General features: G+C 36.3%; 1 protein-coding gene and 1 long non-coding RNA gene across 2 annotated transcripts in view; one reads left to right on the top strand and one right to left on the bottom strand.

The window, feature by feature from the left end:
* LOC131279728 (uncharacterized) overlaps nucleotides 1–10,451 on the top strand; it is a 99,013-nt gene extending 88,562 nt beyond the window's left edge. The window contains exon 3 of the long non-coding RNA XR_011649556.1: nucleotides 10,346–10,451. This is a non-coding gene — a long non-coding RNA (uncharacterized lncRNA). The remainder of the gene's footprint in view (nucleotides 1–10,345) is intronic.
* Nucleotides 10,452–18,120: 7,669 nt separating this feature from the next.
* C9H1orf52 (chromosome 9 C1orf52 homolog) lies at nucleotides 18,121–26,676 on the bottom strand. Its single transcript, XM_004480896.5, has 3 exons — nucleotides 26,166–26,676; nucleotides 25,336–25,534; nucleotides 18,121–20,468 (listed from the first exon to the last, which is right to left on the bottom strand). The coding sequence occupies exons 1-3, from the start codon at nucleotides 26,439–26,441 to the stop codon at nucleotides 20,395–20,397; spliced, it is 549 nt and encodes a 182-aa protein (XP_004480953.1). The 5' UTR covers nucleotides 26,442–26,676; the 3' UTR covers nucleotides 18,121–20,394.
* Nucleotides 26,677–26,679: the final 3 nt, after the last annotated feature.

Below are 26,679 nucleotides of genomic sequence, written 5' to 3'. Positions count from 1 at the left end.
ATGAAATATTTCTATTTTTAAAATAAATTCAAATTTAAATAAATTAAAAGATTATTCACTATTATCTAGGTATTTTTGTGGCAACATTCCAAGTTTCCCCCTTAATTAATATCTAATTTAACTATAAGTTTATTGGAGATTTTTATTCATTTATTTCCCCCATAAGGAAAGTAACTTTTTTTCTGTTTATGTAAGTAAAGCATTTTTAAAATTTTTTAAAAATCAATATATAAACGTAAAGAAGAAAGTAAAAGTGACTTGAAAGATGAGCTAACCACTGTTAGCATTTTGGTGACCATCTTTCTCACATAGCTACATACAAATTTACATAAAGAATAATTTACATAAAGAGTAACATACATGCTATTTTTATTGTGGATATTTAAATTTTTTTTAATATTGCTTGGTTGTTTACTTCCTTCTTCATCTCAATGAAGAAATTGATACCAAATATGGTATCAATCAATTGATACCAAATATGATACCAAATATGGTATCAATCCATGCTCATACAACCATATATACAGTCAGATTGCATGCAAGTATGTGCATGTATGTAATATATACTTCTCTACCTTTCAGCTGTCTCACCTAAACTACATCATGGACACTGGTATCATTCTTTTTAATAGCTATATAATTTTTCCATTGTTTGGATCAACTGTAATGTATTTAATTATTTTTCTACTGAATGTCTAATTTTTAAAAAATTTTCCAACTGCAAATAAGTCTGCTATACACATCCTTTCATATTGGTAATTTTATTTAAATGGAGAACTCATCCTTAGGAGTGGAATTGGTGGAGAGAAGGGTTTGCACATTTTACTTTTAATTTTGCTTTCTAAAATGCCGTAACAGTTCACATTTCCAGCAGCAATGTGTGAGTGCCCTTTTCCACATATCCCTGAAAGCAATAGCTATTATCCCTCTTTTTCATTTTTGCCAATCTGATGTCTATAAAGAGATATCTCATTGTTACTTTAATTTGGAGTTCCCTGACTCCTCAGGAGATTAGGCATCTTTGTCGTCGTTCTCTGTGGTTAGTGGTCATCTTGCATTTTACTCTTACATGAATTGCCTATTTACTTCCTTTGTCCACTTTCTATTAGCTTACCTTTTTCTTAGCTTTTTGTAAAGTAAGACTCTTAACCCTTTATTTTTCACATGCACTGGAAATATTTTTCCTGGTCTATCACTTGTCTTTTGAATTTGTTTGTGGTGCTTTTTCCATACTATATATTTTTTGTATTTGAGTAGTTATCTACTTTTACTTCTACAGCTTCTGAATTTCCTGACTTAGATTAAAAAGTCCCTACAACCTCTAAGACTAGCTTTCCATTATTACATCTGTATTAGTCAGCCAAAGGGGTGCTGATGCAAAATACCAGAAATTGGTTGGTTTCTATAAAGGGTATTTACATGGGGTAGGAGCTTACAGATACAGGCCATAAAGCATAAGTTACTTCCCTCACCAAAGTCTATTTGGAGCAAGATGGCTGTCGATATCTGCGAGGGTTCAGGCTTCCTGGGTTCCTATGTTCCTGGGGCTTGCTTTTCTCTGGCTTTAAGGTTCCTTTCTTCCTGGGGCTGGCTTCTCTTTCCTCTGCGTGCTGACTTCCCAGGGCTCCAGCTTAAGTCTTCAGCATCAAATTCCAACATCAAAACTCCAATATTGAAAGCCTCAACTCTGTTCTTCGCCACTCTAATCATAACTCAATCATGCCTAGGTACAGATCAGATTACAAGCATAATCCAATATTTCTTTTTGGAATTCATCAATTATATCAAACTGCTACAACATATTTTATATTTAAATCTCAACTCCATCTGGAATTTGTATTTATTATAGTATAAGGTAACAGTCCCACTTTTTATTTTACCATGTGTATAGCCAGGAGTTTGTCAGCAATATATGTTAAATAAACCATCCTTAACCACTGAATTAAATACTGAATTAAAGAACCATGTTTTGCAAGCACTAAATCCTCATATGTCCTGGGACCAGGGATATATGCAAAATAAAAACAGTGAAAAATACAGGCACAGAGCAATGAGAACAGATGCTGCCTGTAAACCACTGCTACAGGGTTACCTTGTACACCAAGTGAACAGCAGCCCTTGAATCTATTTCTGGGTTCTCTATTACGTTTCAATGACTTATTCATCTATACCTTTATCAGGATCTAATTTCAGTGACTGTTTGGAGTGTTTTAATATCTGAGGTAGCATGTCCCCCACATTTTTTTTTCTTAACTTCCTTGGCTATTTGTGGGTATGTATATGTACATATATGTGTGTATATGTACGTATACATTCCCACAAATATATATGTGTATATATATATGTATGTATATGTATGTATATATACACATAAATATGTATGTGTGTGTGTGTGTATATATATATATACACACATATTTTCTTTGAAAGCGGTACCAGGAGTTGGACCCAGGACCTCATACATAGGAAGCAGGCATTCAACCGCTGGAGTTACATCTGCTCCTGTACGTATATATTTTAAGATCAGTTTATTCAGTTCCAAAAAACACACTATTTGGGGGTTCTAATTTTCATAATGTCATATCAATTTTGAGATTTGAGATGTGTTACAGAAATGACTAGTTCTCTGTTAGTATTTTATTCCCCCCTTCTTCCTTAGCAATAAATGTTTTGACTGGACACATAGACTGCTCTGTCCATGTGGTGCTGACCGGCACCCATTCCCACTCTCATGGCAGGCCCCCTTGGGGTCCAGTCCCTGGCTAGCTTGCTGGTGACAGAAAGGGACATAAAAAACTTCTTCCTGAAGAACTCCTGTGGGCAAAGCCGATCATTGATCACAGCTTTTGATTAGCAAATTTCAGATCACTGGGTCCCACCTCTAAAGGCAACTATTGTTTCAATCTGCCCCTGACAAAGGCAGCAGTGGCTACTATTTCAACTCTCCCCAGACAGGAGGAGGCAGTGGAGATTTAAAGGTGCAGCTTTTTTTCAGGGCTGCGAGGAACAGTTAGCTGAAGGGTTGCATTTGCTGGGCAGTCTCGGAAAGCTCAGCCTTGGGGAGCCATCAGAGAACCTCTTGGCCCATTTCTACGTGGGCCAGCACTCTGTGTGGGCCAGCACTCTGTGTGGGCCAGCTCTCTACTCAGGCCAGTTTACTGCACTGGCCAGCTTGCTTCACCAGGAGTCCCCAGGAATCAAACCCTGGATCTCCTATATGGTAGATGGGAACACAATCACTTGAGCCATATCTGCTTCCCCAGAATTAACACTTTAAAATGTACACTGTACAAAACAAAAGAGAACAAGACAAAGAAACAAGAAATGGTAATCCAGAAATACAGAAAACACCAATGAAGAAGATGAGAATATGGACATACCAAACAAAGCCTTTAAAAAAATAATCTTAAAAATGCTTAAGAGAAGGAAAGTAAAGAGAAAGAACTAAAGGATATCAGGAAAACAATGAATGAACACAATGAGAGTCTCAGTAAAGAGATAGAAGTTTTAAAAAGGAACCAAACAGAACTACAAGAGTTGAAGACCACAATAAATAGAATGAAAAATATCCAGGAAGGTCTTGATTAGAGTTGGCAGAGGAATCAGTGAACTTGAAAACAAGACACTTGGAATGAGTCAGGCTAAAGAACAGAAAGAAAAAAGAAATATTAAAAGTGAAAATAACCTAAGACAGATATGGGATACCATCAAGCATACCAATATATACATTATGGGAGTTCCAGAAGGAGAAGAAAGAGAAAAAGAGGCAGAAATGAGAGTCAAAGAAATGATGACAGAGAACTTCCCAAACTTAGCAAAAGATGCAAATATATTTGTCCAAGATCAAAGAAGACTAAACAGGATAAACATGAAGAAAAATATACCCCATGATATATTGATTATACTATTGCATTCAAAGGACAAAGAGTTTGAAGATAAAAGCAATGTGTTATGTACAAGGAGTTTCAATTAGGCTGAGTACTGATTTCTTATCAGAAACCATGGAGGCAAGAAGGCAGTGGGTTGAAATACTTAAAGTGCTGAAAGAAAACAGCTTCCAGCCAAGAATTTTGTATCCGGCGAGACTAACTTCCAAAAAATGAGGGGGAGATTAAGACAGTCTTAGAAAAACAAGAGCTCCGGGAGTTCATCACCACTAGATCTGCCCCACAAGCAATGCCAAAGGGAGTTCTTCAGACTGAAAGGAAAGTACATTAGACAGTGGTTTGAAGCAGCGTAAAGAAATACAGACCCGTGGTAAAGGTAATCATTTGGGTAATTAAAAATGCCAGAATTATTGTATTATTTTGTGTATGTAATTCCACTTCTGACCTCCTACAGGTGTTAAAAGGCATAAAAAGTAATGATAAATCCATGTTTTGGGGCATACAATATACAAAGATATAAGTAGTAATAAGTAGAAAAAATGGTGGGGGGACAGAGTAGTATAGGAAATGCATGCTACTGAATTTAAGTTGGTATCAAACCAAATATAATTATTAATTTAGAATGTCACATTTTAACACCATGGTAACCACAAGGAATAGATGAAAAATATATCCACATAGAAATGAGAAGTTACTTCATTTGATATTACACAAAAAAGCAAATAAATATAAAAGTGGGCATTAATATAATTAAGGGACAAAAAAAGGTACAAGACTTACAAAAGCTACATAGCAAAATTGCAGAAGAAAGTACTATATTATCAGTAGTGACTTTAAATATAAATGGATTTAGCTCTGTAGTCAAAAGATGGAGATTGGCAGAATGAGTTTAAAAAGCATGATCCAACTATTAATATATGCTGTCTGTAAGAGTAAATTAAAATATACAAGTACATTGAGGAAGAAAGGATGGAAAATAAATATACCACGAAAATAGTAACCAAAAGAGAGCTGGGATGGCCATAATAATATTGAATAAAATAAATTTTAAGTCAAAAACAGTTATGAGAGACAAAGATGGTCATTACATACTGATAACAGGGACAATTCAACTGGAATCTGTAATAATTATAAATATATATGTATCTAACAGCAGAGCCCCCAAATTTTATAAAGCAAATACTGAGAGATTTGAAGGGAAAAATTGACAGTTCTACATTAACAGTAGGAGACCTTAACACACCACTTTCAATAATGGATAGAACATCTAGTCAGATAACCAATAGGGAAGTACAGGACTTGAATGATATACCAAACCAAATAGAACATACAGATATATCTGAACTCTGTATACAACAAAATAGAATACACATTTTTCTCAAGTGCACATGGCTCATTCTCCAGGATAGACCATATGTTAGGTCACAAAACAAGTCTCAATAAATTAAAAAAATATTGAAATCACATGTTTATTCTCTGACCACAATAGAATGAAGCTAGAAATCAATAACAGAGAAATTGAAAATTCACAATTATGTGAAAATTGAACCCTGCTTTTAAACAAAGTTAAAGAAGAAATCAGAATAAACTGGGAAATATCTTGAGGTGAATGAAAATGAAAATACCACATAACAAAACTTATGGATGCAGCAAAGACCATGCTGATAGCTAAATTTATACCTCCAAATGCTTAAATTAAAAAAGAAGAAAGACTTCAAAGACCTAACCTCACTACTGGAAGAACTAGCAAAAGAAGAGCAACTAAACCTAAAGTACAATGATGAGAGCAGAGATCAATGAAATAAAAAACAAAAAACATTAGAATCAATAAAACCACAAGTTGGGTCTTTGAAAAATCAATAAAATTGACAAATCTTTAGCTAGACTGATTAAAAAAAACAAGAGAGAGGATACAAATAATGAAATTCAGAAATGAGAAGTGAGACTTTACTTCTGACCCCACTCAAGTACAAAGGATTATAAGAGGATACTGTGAACAACTCTATGCCAATAAATTAGATAACTTAGGAAAAATAGACAAATTCTTAGAAACACGCAAACTACTTACATTTACTCAAGAGGAAATAGAAGATTTCAGCACGCCAATTACTAGTAAAGAGATTGAATCAGTAATCAAAAACCTCCCAACAATGATAAGTCCAGGACCAGATGGTTTCATGGGGGAATACTACCAAACATTCCAAAAAGACTTAACACCAATTCTGCTCAAATTCATCCAAAATACTGAGGAACAGGGAACACTCCCTAACTTTTATTCAATGAAGCTAACATCACCCCTTATCCAAAGTTGGATAAAAATAACACAAGAAAGAAAACTACAGACCAGTATCTCTTATATTTTTTAAAGTTTATTTCTCACCACCCTCTTGTTGTTTGCACTTGCTGTGTCTCTTCATCTTTCTTTTCTAGGAGGCACCAGGAACCAAACCCAGGACCTCTAATATGCGAGGGAGGTGCCTAACTGCTTGAGTCACCATCTGTTTCCTGCTTTGTTATGTCTCTCATTATATTTTCTTCCTTGTGTCCCTCATTGCATCATCCTGTTGGATTAGCTCACCACATCTGCCTGTCACATCAGCTTGCTGCCCTGCTCGTCTTCTTTAGGAGGCACCGGGAACCAAACCTGGGACCTCCCATATGGTAGGTGGGTGCTCATTCACTGGAATCACATCCACTTCCCTCTTATTAATATATATTAAAAAATCCTAAGTAAAATACTAGCAAACAGCATCCAACCCTGGTATGCAAGTTTGGTTCAACATAAGAAAATCAATGTAATATATCATTATATTACATTATATTACATACATATATTATATAAAATGCAGCATCCTTTCTTGATAAAACACTTTGAAAAATAGGAATAGAAGGAAATTTCCTCAATATGATAAAGAGCATATATGAAAAACCCACAGCTAATGTCCTACTTAATGGTGGAAGACTGAAAACTTTCTAAGATCTGGAACAAGATAAGGATGCCCACTGTCACCACTGTTATTCAACATTGTATTGGAAGTTGTCACCAGAGCAATTAGGCAAGAAAAAGAAATAAAAGGTATCCAAATTGGAAAGGAAGAAGTAAAACTTTCCCTGTTTTCAGATGATAGGAACTTATTTGCAGAAAATCCTGAAAAATCCACAACAAAGCTCCTAGAGCTAATACATGAATTCAGCAAAATGGCAGGTTACAAGAGCAATACCCCCAAAATCAGTAGTGTTTCTATACACAGCAATGAACAATCAGAGGAAGAAATCAAGAAAAAATTCTATTTATATAGCAACTAAATGAATCAAATATCTAGGAATAAATCTAACCAAGAATGTCAAGAATTTGTACACAGAAAATTATAAAACACTGCTAAAGGAAATCAAACAAGACCTAAATAAACGGAAGGACATTCTGTGTTCATGGATTGGAAGAGTAAATATATTAAGTAAGATATGAATACTACCCAAAGCAAGGTATAGATTCAATGCAATTCCACTCAAATTTCCAACAACATTTTTTTGCAGAAATGGAGAAACCAATCATCAAATTTGTGTGGAAGGGTAAGGGGCCCAAAATAGTTAAAGCCATCCTGAAAAAGAATGAAATTGCAGGACTCAACACATCCCAATCTTAAAACTTATTACAAAGTCAAAGTAATCAAAACAACATGGTAATGGCACAAGGATAGACCAAAGCAATTGAACTGAGAGTTCAGGGATCAACTCTGACATTATAACCTACTGAGATGTCTATATCTATTTCTATCTATCTATCTATATATTTTGAGGTATGGGGGCTGGGGATTCCTGGGACCTTGTATATGGGAAGCCAGTGCTTAACCACTGAGCCACATTGGCTTCCCTGAGTTAGTTTTATTGTTTGTTTTGCTTCTTTTTTTAGTTTTTTCAGGGGACTCCAGGAACTGAACCCAGGACTTCCCATGCTGGAAGCAGGCACTCAACTGCTTGAGCCACATCTGCTCCCCTGATTTAAAAAAAAAACTTTTTTAATCCTTTTAAAAAATTTTATTTTTTCATTTTCTTTCTTTCTTTTTATTCTTTTTTTTTTTTTTTTGTATTTTTGTTTTTAGGCATACTGATTTTTGACAAGGTGGCGAAGATCACTCAACTGGGGAATAATAGTCCCTTCAACACATGGTGCTGGGAAAATTGGATCTCCATTTGCAAAACAAAAAACAAGGACCCCTACCTCATACCATTTACAAAAGTCAACTCAAAATGAATCAAAGATCTTAATATAAGCACTAGAACTATCAAATTCCTAGAAGAAAATGTAGAGAAGCATCTTCAGAAACTTATATTAGGCAATGGTTTCTTAGACATTATACCCAAAGCACAAACAACAAAAGAAAAAAATAGATAAATGGGACCTCATCAAAGTTAAAAACTTTTGTTCCTCAAAGGACTTTATCATGAAGATAAAATGATCACCTACACAATGGGAGAAAATATTTGGAAACCATGAATCCCATAAAGGATTAATATCCAGTCTACATAAAGAAATTCTTCATCTTAACAAAAACAAAACAAAACAAAAAACAGACAACCCAGTTAAAAAATGGGTAAAAGACTTCAACAGATATCCCTCCAAAGAAGATATACAAATGACCAGAAAGCACATTAAAAGATGCTCAACATCATTAGACATAAGGGAGGTGCAAATCAAAACTACAGTAATACCATTTCACACCCATTAAAATGCCTGATATTTAAAAAACAGAAAATAAAAGTACTGGAGAGGATGTGGAGGAATAAAGACATTCATTCATTGCTGGTGGCCATGAAAATGTTTCTGCCTCTGTGGAAGACAGTTTGCCAGTTCCTCAGAGAGCTAAGCATAGAAATCTCATATGACATAGCAATCCTGCTACTAGGTGTATACCCAAAAGAATTGAGAGCATGGACCCGAACAGATATTTGCACACAGATGTTCATAGCAGCTTTATTCATGATTACCAAAGGATAGAAGCAACCTAAGTGTCCATCAACCATTGAATGGATTGATAAAATGTGGTATATATAATACATACACTGGAGTTTTATTCAGTCATAGAAAGGAATGAAGTTCTGATACATGGGACAGCATGGATGAACCTTGAAGACATCATGTTGAGTGAAATAGATCAGATACAAAAAGCAACTACTATATGATCTCACTGATTTGAAAAAATGAGAATAAACAATCTCATAGAGTCTGAATCTAGAATACAGCTTACCAGGGGACAAAGAAGGCATAGGGAATGGGCAGTTAAGGTTCAAAATTTACAGGGTTCCTGTATGGAATGATGGAAATGTTTTGGTGATGGATGGTGGTGATGGTAGCACAACTCTGTGAATGTAATTAACAGCCCTGACATATACATCTGAATGGGATTAACTGGGGAAATGTTAGATTTTATAGTGAAAGAAAACAATTTTTTAAAAAAATCCATGGTACTATACTACACACACAGTGGACCCTAAGTTAAGCCATGTACTTTAGTTAATAGTACAATTATAAAAATGTGCTATCATCAATTAGAACAAAATGTTTCATACCAATGCAAGTTGTTGTTATTGAGGTGGTATGTGGTAATACTGTATTTTGTATGTGATTGTTCTGTAAACCTGCAACTTCTCTAACAAACTAAAAAATAAAAAACTCTTTGATGGCTTCCCAGAAAAGAAATATATGTGTGTGTGTGAATATATATATATATATATATAATTTTTCACTACTGTGAATGAAATATTATCCTCATAGTCATTTCTTACTGTTTATTTTTAGTTTATAGAAAATCTATTATAGTTTTTTACTGAGTATATTAAGATGATACTTTTAATGCAATATTGTTTAGTGGTTAAGAGTACTCAAACAGACTCTAGAGTCAGTCTGGCTAGGTTTGAATCCTGACTTCATTTCTTATTTAGGGCAAGTTATTTAAATTATCCAGTCCTTAGTTTCCTTATTTATAAAACAGCTTAATATACCTATCTTATATGTATTATAAAGATTGAATGATTTACACATACAAAGCTCTTAGGAAACAAATGTCAAATAGTAAGCACTATGTAAATGTAGCTATTATTATTCTGATTTTTATTTCATTTCTCTTCATTTTTTTTATCTTAATGCATTCACTAGAACTTCAAAAACATTGAATAGTGACAATAGTTGGTTGTCACTGTTAATAGTGACTGTTAATTGCCGACTTCTGTCGAATTTTGTATGCGTATGAGATGACCGAGTGCTTTAGTGAAAAGCCTCTCCACAACCCTAGGAATAATTTCTCTATGACGAGTTTGGTAATCCCATTCATATAGCTATGAATTGATTTAGACTTAGGCACACGATAATCATGAGGCTGTCTATTGAGGGTTTCTAGGACAGGTTCTCATTAATAAAAAAGAAATGGCAAGAAAGAAAATATTCCCTTTCTTCTCCCTAGGCATTGTCATCTGCGTGTGATGAGTGGAACTGAAGCAGCCATATTGGGACCATGAGAGGAATCAAACTAAGCAGTCACACTAGCAAATGGAAGACGATGGAACAATGAAAGAGTATGGGTCTTTGATGGCATCCTAGAGCCTCTCTATTAACCACTCCTGAAACCTATCATTATACTGTTAATGAGGAAAAACAATTAAGTTTTAAATCATCTTTAGGGTTTTTATCATGGAAATTTCCAGCAAGGGCCCATCAGAGTAGACAGATGGTGGGTACTCTGGACTCTGAATTCAATTCAAAGGCCCTTAGGTACAGCCCTAAATATAAGCTTAAGTGTTCTGGAAATTATGGTAATTTGGTCACTACCCATTATATTAGAAAAGGACAGGTAATGTTATTGTATCTTGACTCCTGGATTTAGTGTCAAAACTGCAAAGGTTTATTCTCATTTGACATGCCCAATACAGCAAAGGTTTATGGGGATACAAAAGACGGGAAGTGGACCTACTCCACAAGGACCCAGGCCAATGGAGGCCCCATTACTGGGGAAGCTACCACCTCAACAAGTGGTTTTAGGGGAAGAGAGGTGGTGGAGAATCACAACCACCCTTAACTGCCTTGCCCAGATGTGATACCCAAACTTTGATTTACTGTCCCTTGATAAGAACTAGTCATGAGGCTTTGTCTAATTATGAGGTGGCTGGAAGTATAGTTCTCCCTTGTTCCCAGGAAAGAAGAATCACATCCCTCACACTCTCCACAGTGATGTTGTTCTGCTGTGATGCTTATTGTCCATTAATTGTTTAAAATTATGATATAAAGCAAATAATCAGAATTTGGACCAATTTGTCCATAGAAGTATTACAATTGGGATCTGTATTCTTGACAAAGACATAAAAGCAATAACAATCACAACAATAATAATGATAATTTCTATATTAGATATTTACTATTGGAATTTCTCCTAGATTATCTTGTTTGATATAGTTTCTAGTATTATCTGCATTTTATAGATGAGGAAGCGAGGCTCAGACTGCTTAAAGAATTTGTCCAAGGTCACAGGTAGTAAGGAGAAGTGCTAGGACCTGAATTCAACACTGTCTGAATCCAAAGACTGGATCTTACTGACTATGCCATAGACCAGTGATTTGATATATAAACAAAGCTACGCCTTGAAGCCTCTATAACCCTTTACAGTGACAAAATTGTGCTCTGATTCACTGAATTTAGTATTGGGAAGCTCCTTACAATTATCCAATACAACCTTTTCAATTTTCTTAGAAGGAGACTGTGTTTTTTTGGGATAAAGTTAAGCCACAAAGTGGCTTAGAAAAGAAGTTCTTTTCTCTCCCCTGTAATAGTCTCAGCGTGACCGTCCAGGTCTGCAGGGCAGCTTTGCTCTCAGTCATTCAGAGTCCCAGATTCCTTCCAGAGCACTGCTGTGCCTCTCCTAGGGCTTGTCACACAGCCAGTCTCCAGCCCCAAGAAGGGGAAAGAGCATGCAAGAGGCACATCTAGGCCCAAGCTTCCAAAACGTTAAGGAAAACTGAGTGAGGAAGGAGAAAGAAAGACCCAATGGGCAAGAGTATGTGATCAAAACAGAAAAAAGAAAACTACATTCCTTTGTTTTGGTGGTAGGAGGAGAGGTTATAAGCAGAAGATAGGCAATTTTGTCAGCTGCGGGTTAAAAATATATACATCAGAGGACAGAACTGCTTCTTTTCCCTGCTTTGCCTCTCTCTCCATCTTCTCTCATTACAAAATGCGCTTATGAGGAAGGAAAAGTCTGGAAAGTGTCAATAAGCTAGCACCTAATCAGTCAGTAGGAAAGTAGCACTGAAAAGTGAGACCCGCTTTCCATGCACAAATAGTTAACAGGGATGCGGAGAAGGCAACATTCTGGCAAATGGAACTTTCAACAGAGCTAACTGATTTATCAGAGATATCTTTTGCTTGTCTTGTATTTTCAATCACATTTAATTTTTAAAAAATAAGAGCTAACACTTACATAGTGCTTACTGGTTTTTTGTTTTTGTTTTTTGCCCTCTTACCTGCATTGGATGAACGTGCCATTTTCCTGTAGCCTTACTGACAGAGTATGTTGTCAAGTGGAGTTCGCTATCCAGTTGGTGAGAAATAGTATCTCTAAATAGCTTTAATTTGCCTTTCACTTTAAAATATCTTTGATTCAACTGCTTTTCTGAAAAATTTAGAAAATAGACTCTGATAAAGTTACTGTCCCTGTCAATAGTCAATGATCCCTGCCCCCTGCATAAACCTGAATGTATGGCCCACATGGTCTTATCATTCATGGAGAGCACCAGGTCTCCTTGGAGTTTGTTCCATGAATTTTAGCAGATGCTATTCAAGAGTTCTGTGCTCAGATAAGTTTGAGACACAGGGGTCAAGAAGGTAAAGAGAATTCTTTATTGAACGATGACTCAGAATTTTTGTCTCATGCTCTCTGTGACTCTCTAGGAGGGAAGGCTCATAGACTTTGGCAATACAACCCTTTTCTCCAAACATCTGCAAATAGTTTCCTTGGAACACACTTTGGAAAATAGGGACTGTTTTAGGAGGTTGGGTTGGATTTATTCCTAGGAAATGGCCAACCCTGAGAAAAGATTTTGTTTTAAAATAAAAATCTAAATTTTCTTATATTTTTTTCCTAAAAATAGCAGGAAAGGGAGAACTCCCAGTTAACTGAAGGTTATTTTTAGTTGGAGTAACTGAGGTACAGGAATCAGAATCCAGACTTGGTTAGGTGCCCTCCTGGCCAGCCCTGGGAAATAGAGAAATTGGCCAGCTTCTCTTTACGAGGCCTCTGTTCCTCTAGGCTGGTTTGCTCCATCCGCATCACAAACAGGCTGGCAGGAAAAGAGCGGAACACTCATTTGCTCTACGGTGCTAAGGGTTTGTTCATGTGTTCAGTTATATAATGTTGAACAATTTCTAACTTTATTGCTTTCTGCTGGGTCCCTGAGGATGGCTCTTCTCTCCAGAAGTAATCTAGTTAAGAAGATAAAATATGCCCAGCAGTGAGGTAACAATGTTAAGTGTGATTAAGGGAGCGGATGAGCGTTAGGACGGTACTTCGCCCAGAGAGAGCTTCTCCTGAGAGTATCTGCATTTCAACCCTCCAGTAATGCTTTACAGGGCACTGTAGTCATGGAATTTCCCCAATTCCCCGAGCCACATGAAGGAGGCATTTTTCTATTTTTTTTTTTTTTTTTTTTTGAGGAGATGTTCTCTGGCAGGCTCCTTCTTAGTTGGCCAGCTCTGGGTGCCTCGTGCAGTGAGGCCAACCACCTGCTTGCAGGGGACCCGGGAGGCCTGGCCTGCCAGTGGCGGGCCTTTGGCAGCCTTTGGCTCCACCTAAGGTTTATCTCTGCTAATTGCAATCACAGTCATTCTAAATTGTCAATAACGAAGAAAGCGTTTAAAAAAAAAAAAAGAACCTCATACACTTTTCACCTCCAAATATGTCTTTAATTCTAGCAGTTATGAGCTCCTTTTGTTGAAGTCAAAATAACCAGTTCCTCAATTTGAGCAGCTTTTTGGAGCAGACTTTAAAAAAAAAAAAACGTGTTTAGAGCACCTAGAAAGAGGCCGTATTAGAAACGCCAAGTTGCAGTTATAAAGATCTGGCTTCTGGCAAGAGACCTAACATTTAGAACCTCAGGAAAGAACTCACCTAAGCATAATTTAGGGGGATATACAAAAATTTTGAACGCATATATTTAAATGAGGACTCAAGATGTTATGGGGGCAAGAAGTTAAGCAAACTGGATGAACTTTGTGTCTATGACTCTGCCCTGAACTCTTGATTATATAAAAGCAGGTTTACAATCAAATACTACAATCAAATACGTATTTACAAAAGTGTTCATTACAGCATTATTTATAAGGTTGGAACATTTGGAAATAATTTTAATGTCCAATAGGTAAAGGATCGATTAAACGATGACACAATAAAGTTAAGCAGGCATAAAAATTGTTTTTGAAGATTTCTTAATGACATTGAAAATGCTATCATGCTAAGCAAAATATAGAATATTTATACTATTTAGATTATGTACATATATGCATAGAAAAAACTCAAAGAAAATAGTTGTATATCAAATGTTAACAGTGGATTTCTCTATTAATAGTGACTTCTTTCTTATTCCCTTTTTGTTTTTGCCAGCATTTCTACAGTAAGCATGTATCATTTTCATAAGAAACTTTTAAAAAAATGAACATTATCTATTGTAGAGAATTTGTATCTAGTATTTATGTTATGAGAATTCATTGAAACAAAGTGATTTAAATATAATCTTTATATTTTTGGTGTAAACATTGTTCTTTGTCTTAGAAAGACTAAATATGTTTGGAATAAGGAAAACAGATTTTTTTTCTGTGCTTCTAAGACATGGGCTTTTTCTTATTTTTGGCACTTCTGCGAGTCAATTGAAAACCTGTTATCCAACACTATTTACCAAATTGTCGTGAATCCCTGTTGGAAAAATTAATTGAAATCATGGCGATTTCAAGAAAACCTAACACCTCCTTCAACTACTCTCCTGGGCTTAAAAAAAAAAATTCAGTGTTAGCCTGGGTGATCTAAAATGAGCCTCCAGAGCAAATGATTAAATTAAGAACTCTGGTTTAGCTGCCCAGCAAGGCTGACATAGGATAGCCTTCCTTCTGTTACAGTAGAAACAAAAGTGGAAAAAGAATAGAGAAACCTAGGCAGTTCATAATTAGAGCAACTGGATGCTTTCAGCATCTTCTATGTAAGTTTAAAATACACAGGACACCAGTCAATTATCTAGACAAAGCCAGCTCACTGTGTAAGGTTTTAAGCCAACAACTCCAAGCTGGTGCCAGAGCCAGCAACCTCCCTGTTCTTTTAAAAAAGCATCAAAATCTTTTTTACACAGTTGAAGCAGCAAGGCTGCTCAGAGCCTTCCTTTATTTGTATTAGTAAATTCCAAGTGCTTCAGTTAAGAATTAAATTCATTTACGACAGGATTCCAGACAGTCTGGAACCCCAAAGTAAGCCCTTCTCTTGGTGATAGCTTAGTGTAGAGAAAAAACATCTCAAAAATTCAAGAGCATCCTACACATATAAGGGCTTATTATCTTCCTTCCCCTACTATGGAGCAGTCAAGAGAAATTAACCCTCTCATTTGTTAACTTCAGTATTAGGTTTTAACTGATCTGTAGCCATGGATGGTTCAGATAGTTGCCCTAATTAGTTTTGTATGGAGGGAGGCAGGGGCAGGGATTTGGAGCTCAAGTAATTAAGACTAAATTAAAAGGGAAAACAAAAGGGCTTGTGCCTTATAGGTTTGACAAATGGATTCCAGATATTATGGAAGGAACTTTACTGCTAAAGCTTTTAAGCCACTTTTTGTAGTTGAGAGGATTGGATGGAGCAGTCTTCATAGATAGAATGTAGAAAAAGAGAAAGTAGTGACTGTTAAAGAAAGCCTCAGGGGATGTGTGTGAGTGTATCTGTCTGTGTACCTCCAAACTAAAAACTGACAAAAACTAGCAACAAGGTCTTAAAATCTCCCTAGCTCATGACTCTCCAAGGAGTTATTTCTGAGTTGGTTTTTTTTATAGCTTTGCCATCAGACAAGTCACCTTCTTGGTTGGAAGAGACTGTTTTTTTGGTGCAGTTTCTCTCAGGAATTCTAAATTTAAAACATTAATGCAAACTCCCTAGTCTGCCAGGAAAGGTTGCTAGGATTTTGGTCCCACTTAAAAACGGAGACAGGCAATTATGCCAGGAATAGAGCTACACTTTCATTTCAATGATTTTCACCAAATCTTCTGTTTCTTCTCCTTTTTGAGAAAATGGTAAACACGGGGAAAGGAAGGAGTTCCAGCCCAGGGTACCAAAATATCACAGACACACAGGAAATGACTCCTCAAAGTCAGGCTGTAAACTGTTATTTCACAGGCTTGTCTGTGAGCTAGAACAGTGAGGGAAAGAAGATGTCTAGATGGCATTCCTGTGTTCTGGGAAGGCTGACTGAGTGAGCTCCTGAGAGCCTTCCCACACCCAAGTGCTATGCTTCTCAACTCAAGCCATAATTTGAAATGTTATAGAAAGGTCAGTGAAATCTGAGGCAATATTTGGGGCTTAAAGCTGTCTCAGTTTGCTGAAAAAGGAAGTAGAATAAGAAAAGCAAGTGAAAATCTGAAATATATTTTGGAGGGGGGTATAGTCTTAGCCCTACTGCTATATTTTAAAGATTTCTATTAAAAATGCTTAAAATATGCAATAAGCTACCAAGATCTTGAAATATGCATCAATCTTCCTAAAACACTTACATGTCAACTCTACTTTTACACTTTCTGTTAAACTTTAATTTAAAAAGTTTGTGAAAACTATCTCGATTAAAAAAAATAAAAAAACCACTCAGCCATTGTATCTAACTAAATCCCATCGGTTTCTCAAGTCCCTCTCTTCCCCATTGTCCCCAAAACCTTACTTCATTCAGATACTTATCACTTCACTGGACCAGTTACTGGTTTTCCTGACTCGACTTGGGCACTATTCACCATCCTCCCTATTTCTACTGATAACTTTGCTAAGATGAAAATCTGTGACTTTTGTGCCTAACACCGTGCTGGCACTCGACAGGTTCTCCATGAATCTTGCATGGAAGTGCGGGTTGTAGCCTGAGCTCTGAAGTGAACACACTGTGTACCCTTGGGTATGTCACTTTACTTCAGTGGGCCTATTTTCCATTCTATAATTTGGAAATGATAAAACTCACTTCAACTGGGCTTTTGGAAAATAAAATAATACTTGAACTTTGTGAACTCAAAAGCACTACACAACATTAGGCTTATAAAATTACAAGTGGCAGGTTTGCAAACACCAGACATTAGTGTTTTAATGGCTAAAAAGCAGTGTCAATTTTATGTTCTTTGATTCAAGTTAGAATGTTTTCCACAAAACTCTGAAACTGTTGACACTTTGAACTTTAAAATATGGCCCGCAAATGCTTAATTTTCTCAATGTATCCTTGTACAAAAAAAAAAGTCATTTGTGACTGATAGGGCATAACTTCCTTATTTTAAAGATGAGGAAACAATCAGTATTAACTGACTTGATTCTCTAAAGAGGAAGCAATTTGGATAAAGCATTTTTCTTATGTACATGGATTTTTCTAAGATTCTTCTACACCAGGATTTCACAAACAGAATTAAAAAGCTCCTTTACTTCAGTATGGACACATATTCCCAGAACAGCTCTTAAGGGGTAGGAATCCATTCACTAATGTGGGGATGGATATAGTGACATGAAAGTCCATTTTCTAACCAGGAATATTGATAAGCAGGTTGAGTAGTCCACAAGCAAGTTCATTGCCCCTTCTATATTTTGGACATATTTTGAAAATAAACCCAATGAGATACAAATAGCTGAGAAACTGCTCCAAAATATTTTGCCTCCTTTTTCCTAAATCATCTCTTCCCCCTTATAAAATAAATTAAAACCAGTGATAACCTGTACTAGCATAGACACACATCTCCTAGCAGTTGCTTAATAATGTCCACTGATATGGCTACTTCTGATCTAAAAAACAAAAACATACTCCCCTCCCCCACCCAAAAAGTGCTCCCCTCCACTGCATTCTCCCTACCACTACCTACTAAAAGAAGGCACAAAGCAGGACCAATCCAGTGAGTTTGTTCTCTGTCACAAACGAATTGGTCTAAACTGGGAGTTGAACCAATGGGTGGTAAGGAAGTGAAAAAGATAATCAGACACTGGTATGCTAGTCTTTTGCTTTATTTTCTTTTTGTTTGCTTTCATGCTAATTTTTAAAACTCTGCAATATTTCAGTAACTAATATATATATGCTCCTGGAAACGTGCATCCAGACTACTAAGATTTCTTCAGCACTTGGGAATCACAACTTCATAATTATAAATATTCATTTGTGTTTAGTTTGGTGTCACATTGGTGTCATGCTTTACCATTTGATGCTATTCACTAGTATATGATACCATAGCCCTCTAAATTCTTCATATTCAATGACAATTCTTAATTTAAAGAAAGTTTCTTGCTTTATCAATTATTTCAATTTCAGGTTTCATATATTTGTAAATTTAGGCTAGAACATAGTATTAGAGGACGAGCAGCTATAGAGTTGGTTTCTGTTTGAGTATATCTAGAATTCATGCAGCAGGGGTTATCTGTCCTGGCTGCACATTAAAATCACCTTGGAGTTTTAAAAACCCAATTAAGTCAGAATCTGCAGGGTGAGATCTAGCCTTCAATAGTGTCCTAAAAGGTCCCCAAGTGATTCCAATGAATCATGAGGATTGAGAACAAGTGATAAGAGCACCAAACAAAGTTAAATGGATCCCAGCCAAATAAAACTTAGGACTTAAAAAAACTTCTCCTGGTTTCCCTAGATCTGGTTCTCATAACTGAATACATTATTTTTAAATACAGTTTACCATGATCAAAATTCTGGAGGTTTATAGCCTGTCCTTGGTGGGTAATGTTACAATTACAACTGATTCAAATGTTATGTTCCCTCCTCAATCCACAAAAGCACAGTGGCTGGTACAATCACTTTTTATGACTTTTACAAAATATAATCTACTTAAATCATGTTCTTGACTAAACACAGTTTAAAGAATCTTTCAAATTTTGCCTTCCAGTTAAGGGAAAAACCAATTTGAGTGGGAGTAAAAAAATTTTTTTAATTCACTGAAAGGTGTCTTATTTTTCTTACACACTGAATGTGTGGTGTCCTGTAATTAACTGGTTTCTTAAAGGCATACAAATCATGTAAAGATTAGTGCAGAATGTAATCTCTCTCCATTCAAAATGGTATAAATAACTGCACTGCATTTTGGACTGTGCAGGACTCATATTGAAAATTATATCTTCCTGATTCTTATTTTGTTGAGCAAAACATTAATAGAGGAGCTGGAGAGATAAAAGATTTAGAAGTGGGTTGCAAATAAAATACAAGATGTTCAGATAAACAAAAAATATTTTAATGTAACTATGTCCCAAATATTGCATATACCAAAAAATTATGTGCTGTTTATCTGAAATTCAAATTTAACTTGGTATGCCGTATTTTTATTTGCTAAATCTACCAACACTTTGGACAAGACCCTCATCTTCAGTACACTTACTACTTAACAGGGAAATCCATGAATAATCATAATGTACGGCATCTATAATAAGTTCGGTAATACAATCAAAGGAGGAAAAGATCTCTACTAACTCCCACAGAAAAGTATTTGGGAAAGAAAGCAATTAATACAGTATTTGCAAGATGAGTAAATTCTGATGGGTGGTTAAGTGATTTAGTGTGATAATTTTTAAGTGCAAATATCCTCAAATTCACCACTCACAAGGTGTGTAACCTTGGACAAGTCATTCAGTCTCTCTAGATTTTAAAATGAGAGTAACAACACTTATGTTACTAGGTTGTCTGAGGATCAGAGATAGCATATGCACAAAGCACCTGGAACATAGGAAGCACTCCTTAGACCCAAGACTTACTATTACAGCTTAAGATGTCACTTGGCAAGGAGGATACTTGTCACAAATATTCAATGTTAATATTATGCAGTAATAGTTATACTGAATATGTAATTTTATTTCCATGATCTATTTACACTGTACAAACACTATTGAAGAGCACCCTACAAGTTCACAGTACATTACAATATATTTACTTTAAAAATATATTCCTTTATAAAAGGTTCATAAAACACTGGCATGTCAACATTTGACAAAACTCCCAAAGCAGGTCACCAATTCTGTGAGATCAAGAATGCTTCCAAGTGTTTTCAATTTCACAATCACAAGTCAACATTTCAGTTTTAAATACATATAAGTTTTAAATAAAAAAATGAATTCTTCAATGGAAAGTTCCTGCAGCAATATTATTAGTTAATTAACATGTATGTACTTTCAAGGAAATACTGTGTCATAATAATTTACAATACCAACTTAATCTGCCAAAAGAAATATTTCAGTAAGGTTTGCAGTCTGAAATTCTTGTCATTTGTTGTTTTTTACTTTTTCTTCTTTGTTGGTTCTCCTGGTTCCACTTTGCGCTTTTTAGAAGTATGTTCATCTTTTTCATCATCTTTAAATAGGAAAGGAACAGTTTCAGTCAATTAAAAAGAAAAAATTAAAATTCCACTGACTTTATATCAAATCATCACCCTCCTAGACTAATATTTCTTTCAAAGTCCCTCTCACCCCCCAAAATTAACTTTTAGAACTCTGATTTTAAAGAGCTAGTAAAAATTAGTAATTTTTTGCACAAAGGACTGTTTAAGTCTATATTTGAGATAGGTTAAATGAAAATACTGTAAGACTTCCTCTGAAAAAGGTGCTCCCAAATATGCTACAGTATGCATTGTATTCATTTAAAAACAATCTACATTTTATAATAAAGCAGCACATTTTCTTTTTACAAAAAAATCACATATTAATCCAACCTTGACACTATTTCAGTGGCTATCAGCTATCTCTCCTTTCAATCTGTTTTCTCTCCTCCAAAAATAACTTCTCTCCCCACCTTCCACCCCCAATAATCCTTATATTTTGAGGTCTGAAAGATCACTCACATGTAGAGATTACACTGAACCTCTATTTTCAATTTTGTCCTGTGTGGTTATTTCTAATTTTTTCCCCATTCATAGAAGGGTCATAATATTCTAACGACAACAGAAAAACATATTATGTAGAATTTTTCTTGGTGAGTTGGCAGAATGGAAAAGAACCTTATATTAAGAAAATGTCCATGATTTTAATGTCTTTCCAAATGTTATATATTGTGACCACAGAAAATTTTCAATTAACAAAACTGTTGCCAAACCAGAAAAAGTGGATCCTTTTATTGAATTAAAAAACAAAACAAAACAAAACTACTTGGTTTACTAAAAAAAGGGTAGCACAGATCAACTAACTCCCACCTCCCTAAGTAAATGCGTGGCATTATTTTAAGAACTCAGTATAGTCAGAACAAACATATAGATTTGTGATGTATGAAATACAAATTTATTTTAAGCACATTACTGAGTTCACTGCAGCTTTTTATTTTCTTGATCAACAAAGTTCAAGTACTATCATCTGGTCTATAAAATATTTGGGGGCTTCATATTTTAAAGGAGCCTTCATATTTAAAATCTAGGGAAACAATACCTGATCATAAACGTTTTGGAGGAAATGTATTTAAATTCTCCTTTCAAACCTTCAATTTCCTTTTATTGACTGTACCACAAAATACCTCATTTTTTGATACATTGGTTAGTTTCAACAGCAGTTAGAGATACATTCATCTTCAAATACAGCATATAGTGTTTTTCAGTATGGTTTACATAGGCAAAGAAATAAAATGCAATTTATCTCAACAAATCATCCCAGAAATTAACATATCAAAGATTTAATAAGTAGTCTATTCACGTATACACAAAAATACTGGCTCTACAACCGATATGGCATACAGCTCAAACAAGCCAAGGCCTTTGTTTTTTTAATTGGAGCTTAATTATTATTTAAATTGTCTTTTAAGATTATTATTTTCAGTAGCGATATTAAAATTGAAAGTACATTATCTTACATTATAAAATTCACTGTTAACATACATTAAAAAGATGATCCTTTTATTCTGTCATTCTTAAGTAAATTTATTGAGTACCAATTAAACTATCAACTACCAGAGGGGAAAAAACAGATTAGGATTAAATTTATGACTCAACATATATTATATAATGGAAAATGATCGTGTATACTTAAGAATGTGTATCCTGTTATTATTGGGTGAAGTATTCTACATAGGCCCGTTAGGTATAATTGTTCTGTAACTATTGTTTTAAGTCTTCTACTCCCTTATTGCTCTTCTTTCTAGAGGTTCTGTCCATTATTGAAAGTGGTGTATAGAAGTCTTCAGCTATTACTGTAGAGCTACCTATTTCTGCCATCAATTTTGTGAATATTTGCTTCATATACTTAGGTAGGGGCTTTCTTGTTGGGTTTGTGTATGTTTATAATTGTTATATCTCCTTGCTAGAGTGAACCTTTTATCAATATATAGGTCCTTGTCTCTTGTCACCTTTTTTGACTTAAAATATATTTTGCCTGATAAAACAAACAAAAAATACTATCAACTACTGATGTTGGATAAATAACTTTCTAACAAGTTTTGAACAGAAGAACCAGCACCATCTAGTGACATGACAAGACACTGCCTTAAAAAACAGTGCAGGAAAAAAAATCTGAAAATGTTCATTCATTCAACAATTATTTACTGAGTTTTTCCTTTGTGCCAGATACTACAGATGCACTGGTAAGGAAATAGCTTTTCTACTACGGAATTCAAGTCACTTGAAGTGAGCAAATTTAAACTTATGAATACACACTTTCTAAACTCTAAAGACAAAACCATTGCCTTTATTAGCCAGGCTTTTATAATTAATTACATATTAATAAAGCTACAATTAATAATTAAGCTTTACTGATCTACATTTTACAACCATTAAAACAAGAAGTGCAAGTAGCAAGAGCAAATAGTAAGTTTTGAACCTTTTCCAGCTCCTCTTTTAAAATATCTTAAAGTAGTTAACTGGCAAAAGAAAGGGAAAGTGCAGAAAATGTGAAAAAATAGTAAAAACAAGGTCACTGATTATCTGAAAGCCTGATAAGAGTGTGGCATTTCTATTACATGATTTTTACATTTCTATCTTATGAGTTTTTCTTTAAAAAGAGGTAAAAATATGTTGGGGAAATAAATTTTACAGTGATTTTGTGAACATGGTATGAGAGCCAGAATGAAAAAAATCACTTCAAAAAAGGAAGGTATATATTACAAAAAGAAAATAGACAGTTATCTTCAATGACCAACATTAAAGATGACATCGAAGATTTCAGGATTAACTTTTAATTCTTTGCTCTAGCTTTAAACTGGCTGTGCTTAGGGTCCCTTTGATTTTTTATTTTTTAAAATTAATTTACTTTTTCCCTTTGATTTTGATAATGCCTACACTCCCTTTCTGATAAAGGACCACTGTGTAATCAAAAGGACAGAAATTATCTATGGAAATAGTGATATTTGCCATATAAATGGAACTCTTTTTTAACTGAACTGAAAAGACAAATGGAAAAAGTAACTCTATTCCTTTCTTGCTTGGCCTAGTATATAATCCTGGCCTTTTTCATACAGGGACAAAATATTAGAGCACCAGCCTAGGGCACCCTACTTTGAATTTCAACTCTAGTGCCTTACTGCTATTCTTTCTATAGGATAGTTATTTCTCAAGCACTCTAGCTTGGAAAGTATCAGAAGACCAAACCCCGGTTTTATAAGATCTGAATTTGAATCCATATTCTGCCTTTCTAGTTATGTGAATTCATTCAGGGAAATTCTTTAATAGGAGATTGTTTTCTAATCAGTAAAATAACAACAGTGAATAATGCCCCATTTTTTGTTCCAGGTTGCTAACAGTAATAAATACCACACAATATGACTTCTATCCACATTGGCAATCATAAAAGATATGGAAAACTAGGTAGAATTAAAACTGAATGAAGAGCTCCTGCCAGTTAGTTACCTTTTCTTTAAAAAAACAAAACAAAAAGAAACAAAAAAACTGTATGGGGAGCAGATGTGGCTCAAGCAGCTGAGCACAGGCCTCCTACATGGGAGGTCACAGGTTTGGTTCTAGTGCCTCCTGAAAAAAAAACAAAAACAAACAACAAGCAAAACAAACAATAAAACCAACTCAGGAAGGCTCAGTGGTTGGACACCTGCTTCCCACAGGAAGTCCCAGGTTCAATCCCCTGCCCCCAGTACCTCAAAAAACAAAAACCCCACAACTGCATGAAGCTAAGTTTTGTATTATGTGTTGGTCTGAAATCTGTTTAACAAAATGGCATACTTTCTTAAAAATAATGGTCCAAAATATTTAGTTCAATTCAACAGATATCCACTATATGCACTAGAAACTGTGATACAAACATAAATAAGACCTGGACCTGATGTCTGAGGAACTCACTTTCATAAAGAAGATATGAACAAATAATCACATATAGGGTGATAAGTACAATCAACAGCATTAACACATACAACATACAAAGGAGCAAAGAATTAATTCAAGGTGATATCTGAGATTTTTTTTTCTTGAGTTGGATTTTGAAGGGTGAATGCATTTATCAGCCAAAGAGGCAGGAAAGAATATTTCAGACTAAGGTGTAACATATTGTGAGGGAGGAAACCATAAAATAGCATGATCTATTAAGTTCTGAATATCAAGATCTTAAAGTGCTAGCAAGCGGCTGTGGCAAATGAAGGTGGAGAGAGATGGGGCCCATCATAGAAGGCTGTGATTCTATCCTGTAGAAGAGTTTTAAGCATGTGTGTTACATAATCAGGTATCAGTTTGAGAAAGTGAACACTAGCTGCAGTGAAGGATGGAACTGAGGGAGTACAAGTGTGGAGCAGAGATTACTTTTAGTCCAAGAAAGACACGGAATTATAATATTAGGAACTAAGGTAAGATAACTAAGTCATTATCTTCATATTACTACGTAATAATGCTCAGTTAAATTCCGTTTTTGTGCTAATCTTAAGTACTACTGCTTTAATATTAATGCCTCAGCACCTCACAGCTTCCATCACAAGCAAGAATACCTGAATTAATTCATGTGGTTCTAAAAGGCATCAGAAACCACAAATGCCATCGGTTAAGATATTGGGGATTTTACTTTAAAGCCCAAATAGTTGATGTTCTTTTTTCTGAAAAGGCAGCAAAGGCTACTGGTTGAGATTTCACTTTAAAGTCAGAATATAAACGCTCTTTCTCAAAAAAAACAGCAAAAAGTACCCAGAGACAAACCATAACCAGCTTTCTAATTCACTAGATTTAAATTTTGTTCAATAAATATCTCATTCTTTTAGAATCCACCGCAGGGACCAAAAGATATTACCAACGGAGTGTAACCTTCCTTACCTGATTCCACCGTTTCCTCCCCTTCCGGTAGAAGCCTAGCTTTTTTAGCATTCTGTGGGGCATCATCACCATTGTCCTCATATATGTTTGACCATTTGATTGCCATATCCAGCTCTGGCGGCGGTGGTTTCTTCTCAGTAGTGTAGGTCTCAGGAGGTGGTACATAGTTTGACTTCCACACTTTGAATTCCTTTGGAGGCTGTTAAGCAAACACATTAAGAACCACTGTGACGAGCCGAGGTTCCTCTGATCATTATGAGCACATGCACCTCCCTGTCGTTGGCTTTTGGTTCAGACTGATTTTTTTTTTTTAAGGTTTAAAGATACATTTTTCCATCAAAATCACAATACTGTTACGTGAAAAGCCAAAGGGTTCCCTATATGAATAAAGCTAATAACTTTTAGTTACCAAAGAAGAATCCAGTCTCAGATACTACGCCAAGGCTGACCCCTTCAGGAGGCTGCAGCAGACACTGTCTTGGAAGCAGCACCGCAGGCACTTCGGCGTCAAAGGGAAGGGGTCTCGGGGAGAAGCTGCAGCGGGGGGCGGGGGAGTCACCACCGTTAGTCCTCGCCGCGCGGGGTCGGGGCACCGAGCGCGGAGGTTTGGGCCTCCTCACAGGGGAGCGGGGCTGCGGGTCCGGCCTGACACCCACCAGGCTGAGGGAGGGGGCCCGGGCTCCCAGGGCTGGAGGTGGGAGGGGATGGTGCGGCATCCCGAGGGGTTTGGGTGCGTGTGGGGGAACGGACAGCCGGTCCCCTGGAAGGGACTCAGGAGGAAGGGGGCGGAGGCCGGGGCCAACACCGGGAAACGGGGTCGGGGAGCTCACCTCCTCGGGCGCCTTGACGACGTGCCTCTCCCAGTCTATCTGCTTGTTCAGGGGATTGTAGAGAAAGGCCGGGCGAGTCACGCTCCGAAACAGCTCGTCGGGTCCTGGCAGCCGCCTCTCCGCCTTGTTTCCACAACCGCCTGTCGGCTTCGCCGGACCCGGGGCTCTGCGATTCATCTCCTCGGGGTCGCTGTTATCCTCCTCGGACGAGGAGCCTGAGCTGCTGCTCCCGTAAGCTGCGAAGTAGCTGAGAGGGTCCTTCTCGTCGGCTGCCATGACTGCTGTGCGAAACCACCGAGGACTCCGCGGGAAGCTGGAACCCGGAAGCCGGAAGCTGTTTCAGGCCCCGCCCCGGCGCTGGCCACGCCCCCAGGCTTGCCGACGAGTTTGGGACCTACTCCCCCGGGCGGCTGCGCTACTCTCCTGCTATTCCGCTGAAGAACTGAGGCTGGCAGCGGGTCCAGGCACATTTCCAAGCAGGAGCTCCTTTTTGATAATTCTGTGAGGAGCCCTG

The sequence above is a fragment of the Dasypus novemcinctus genome, chromosome 9 (genome assembly GCF_030445035.2).
Source record: "Dasypus novemcinctus isolate mDasNov1 chromosome 9, mDasNov1.1.hap2, whole genome shotgun sequence".
In the NCBI taxonomy this organism is placed as follows: domain Eukaryota; kingdom Metazoa; phylum Chordata; class Mammalia; order Cingulata; family Dasypodidae; genus Dasypus; species Dasypus novemcinctus.
This window is presented reverse-complemented; position numbering and strand designations above follow the sequence as displayed.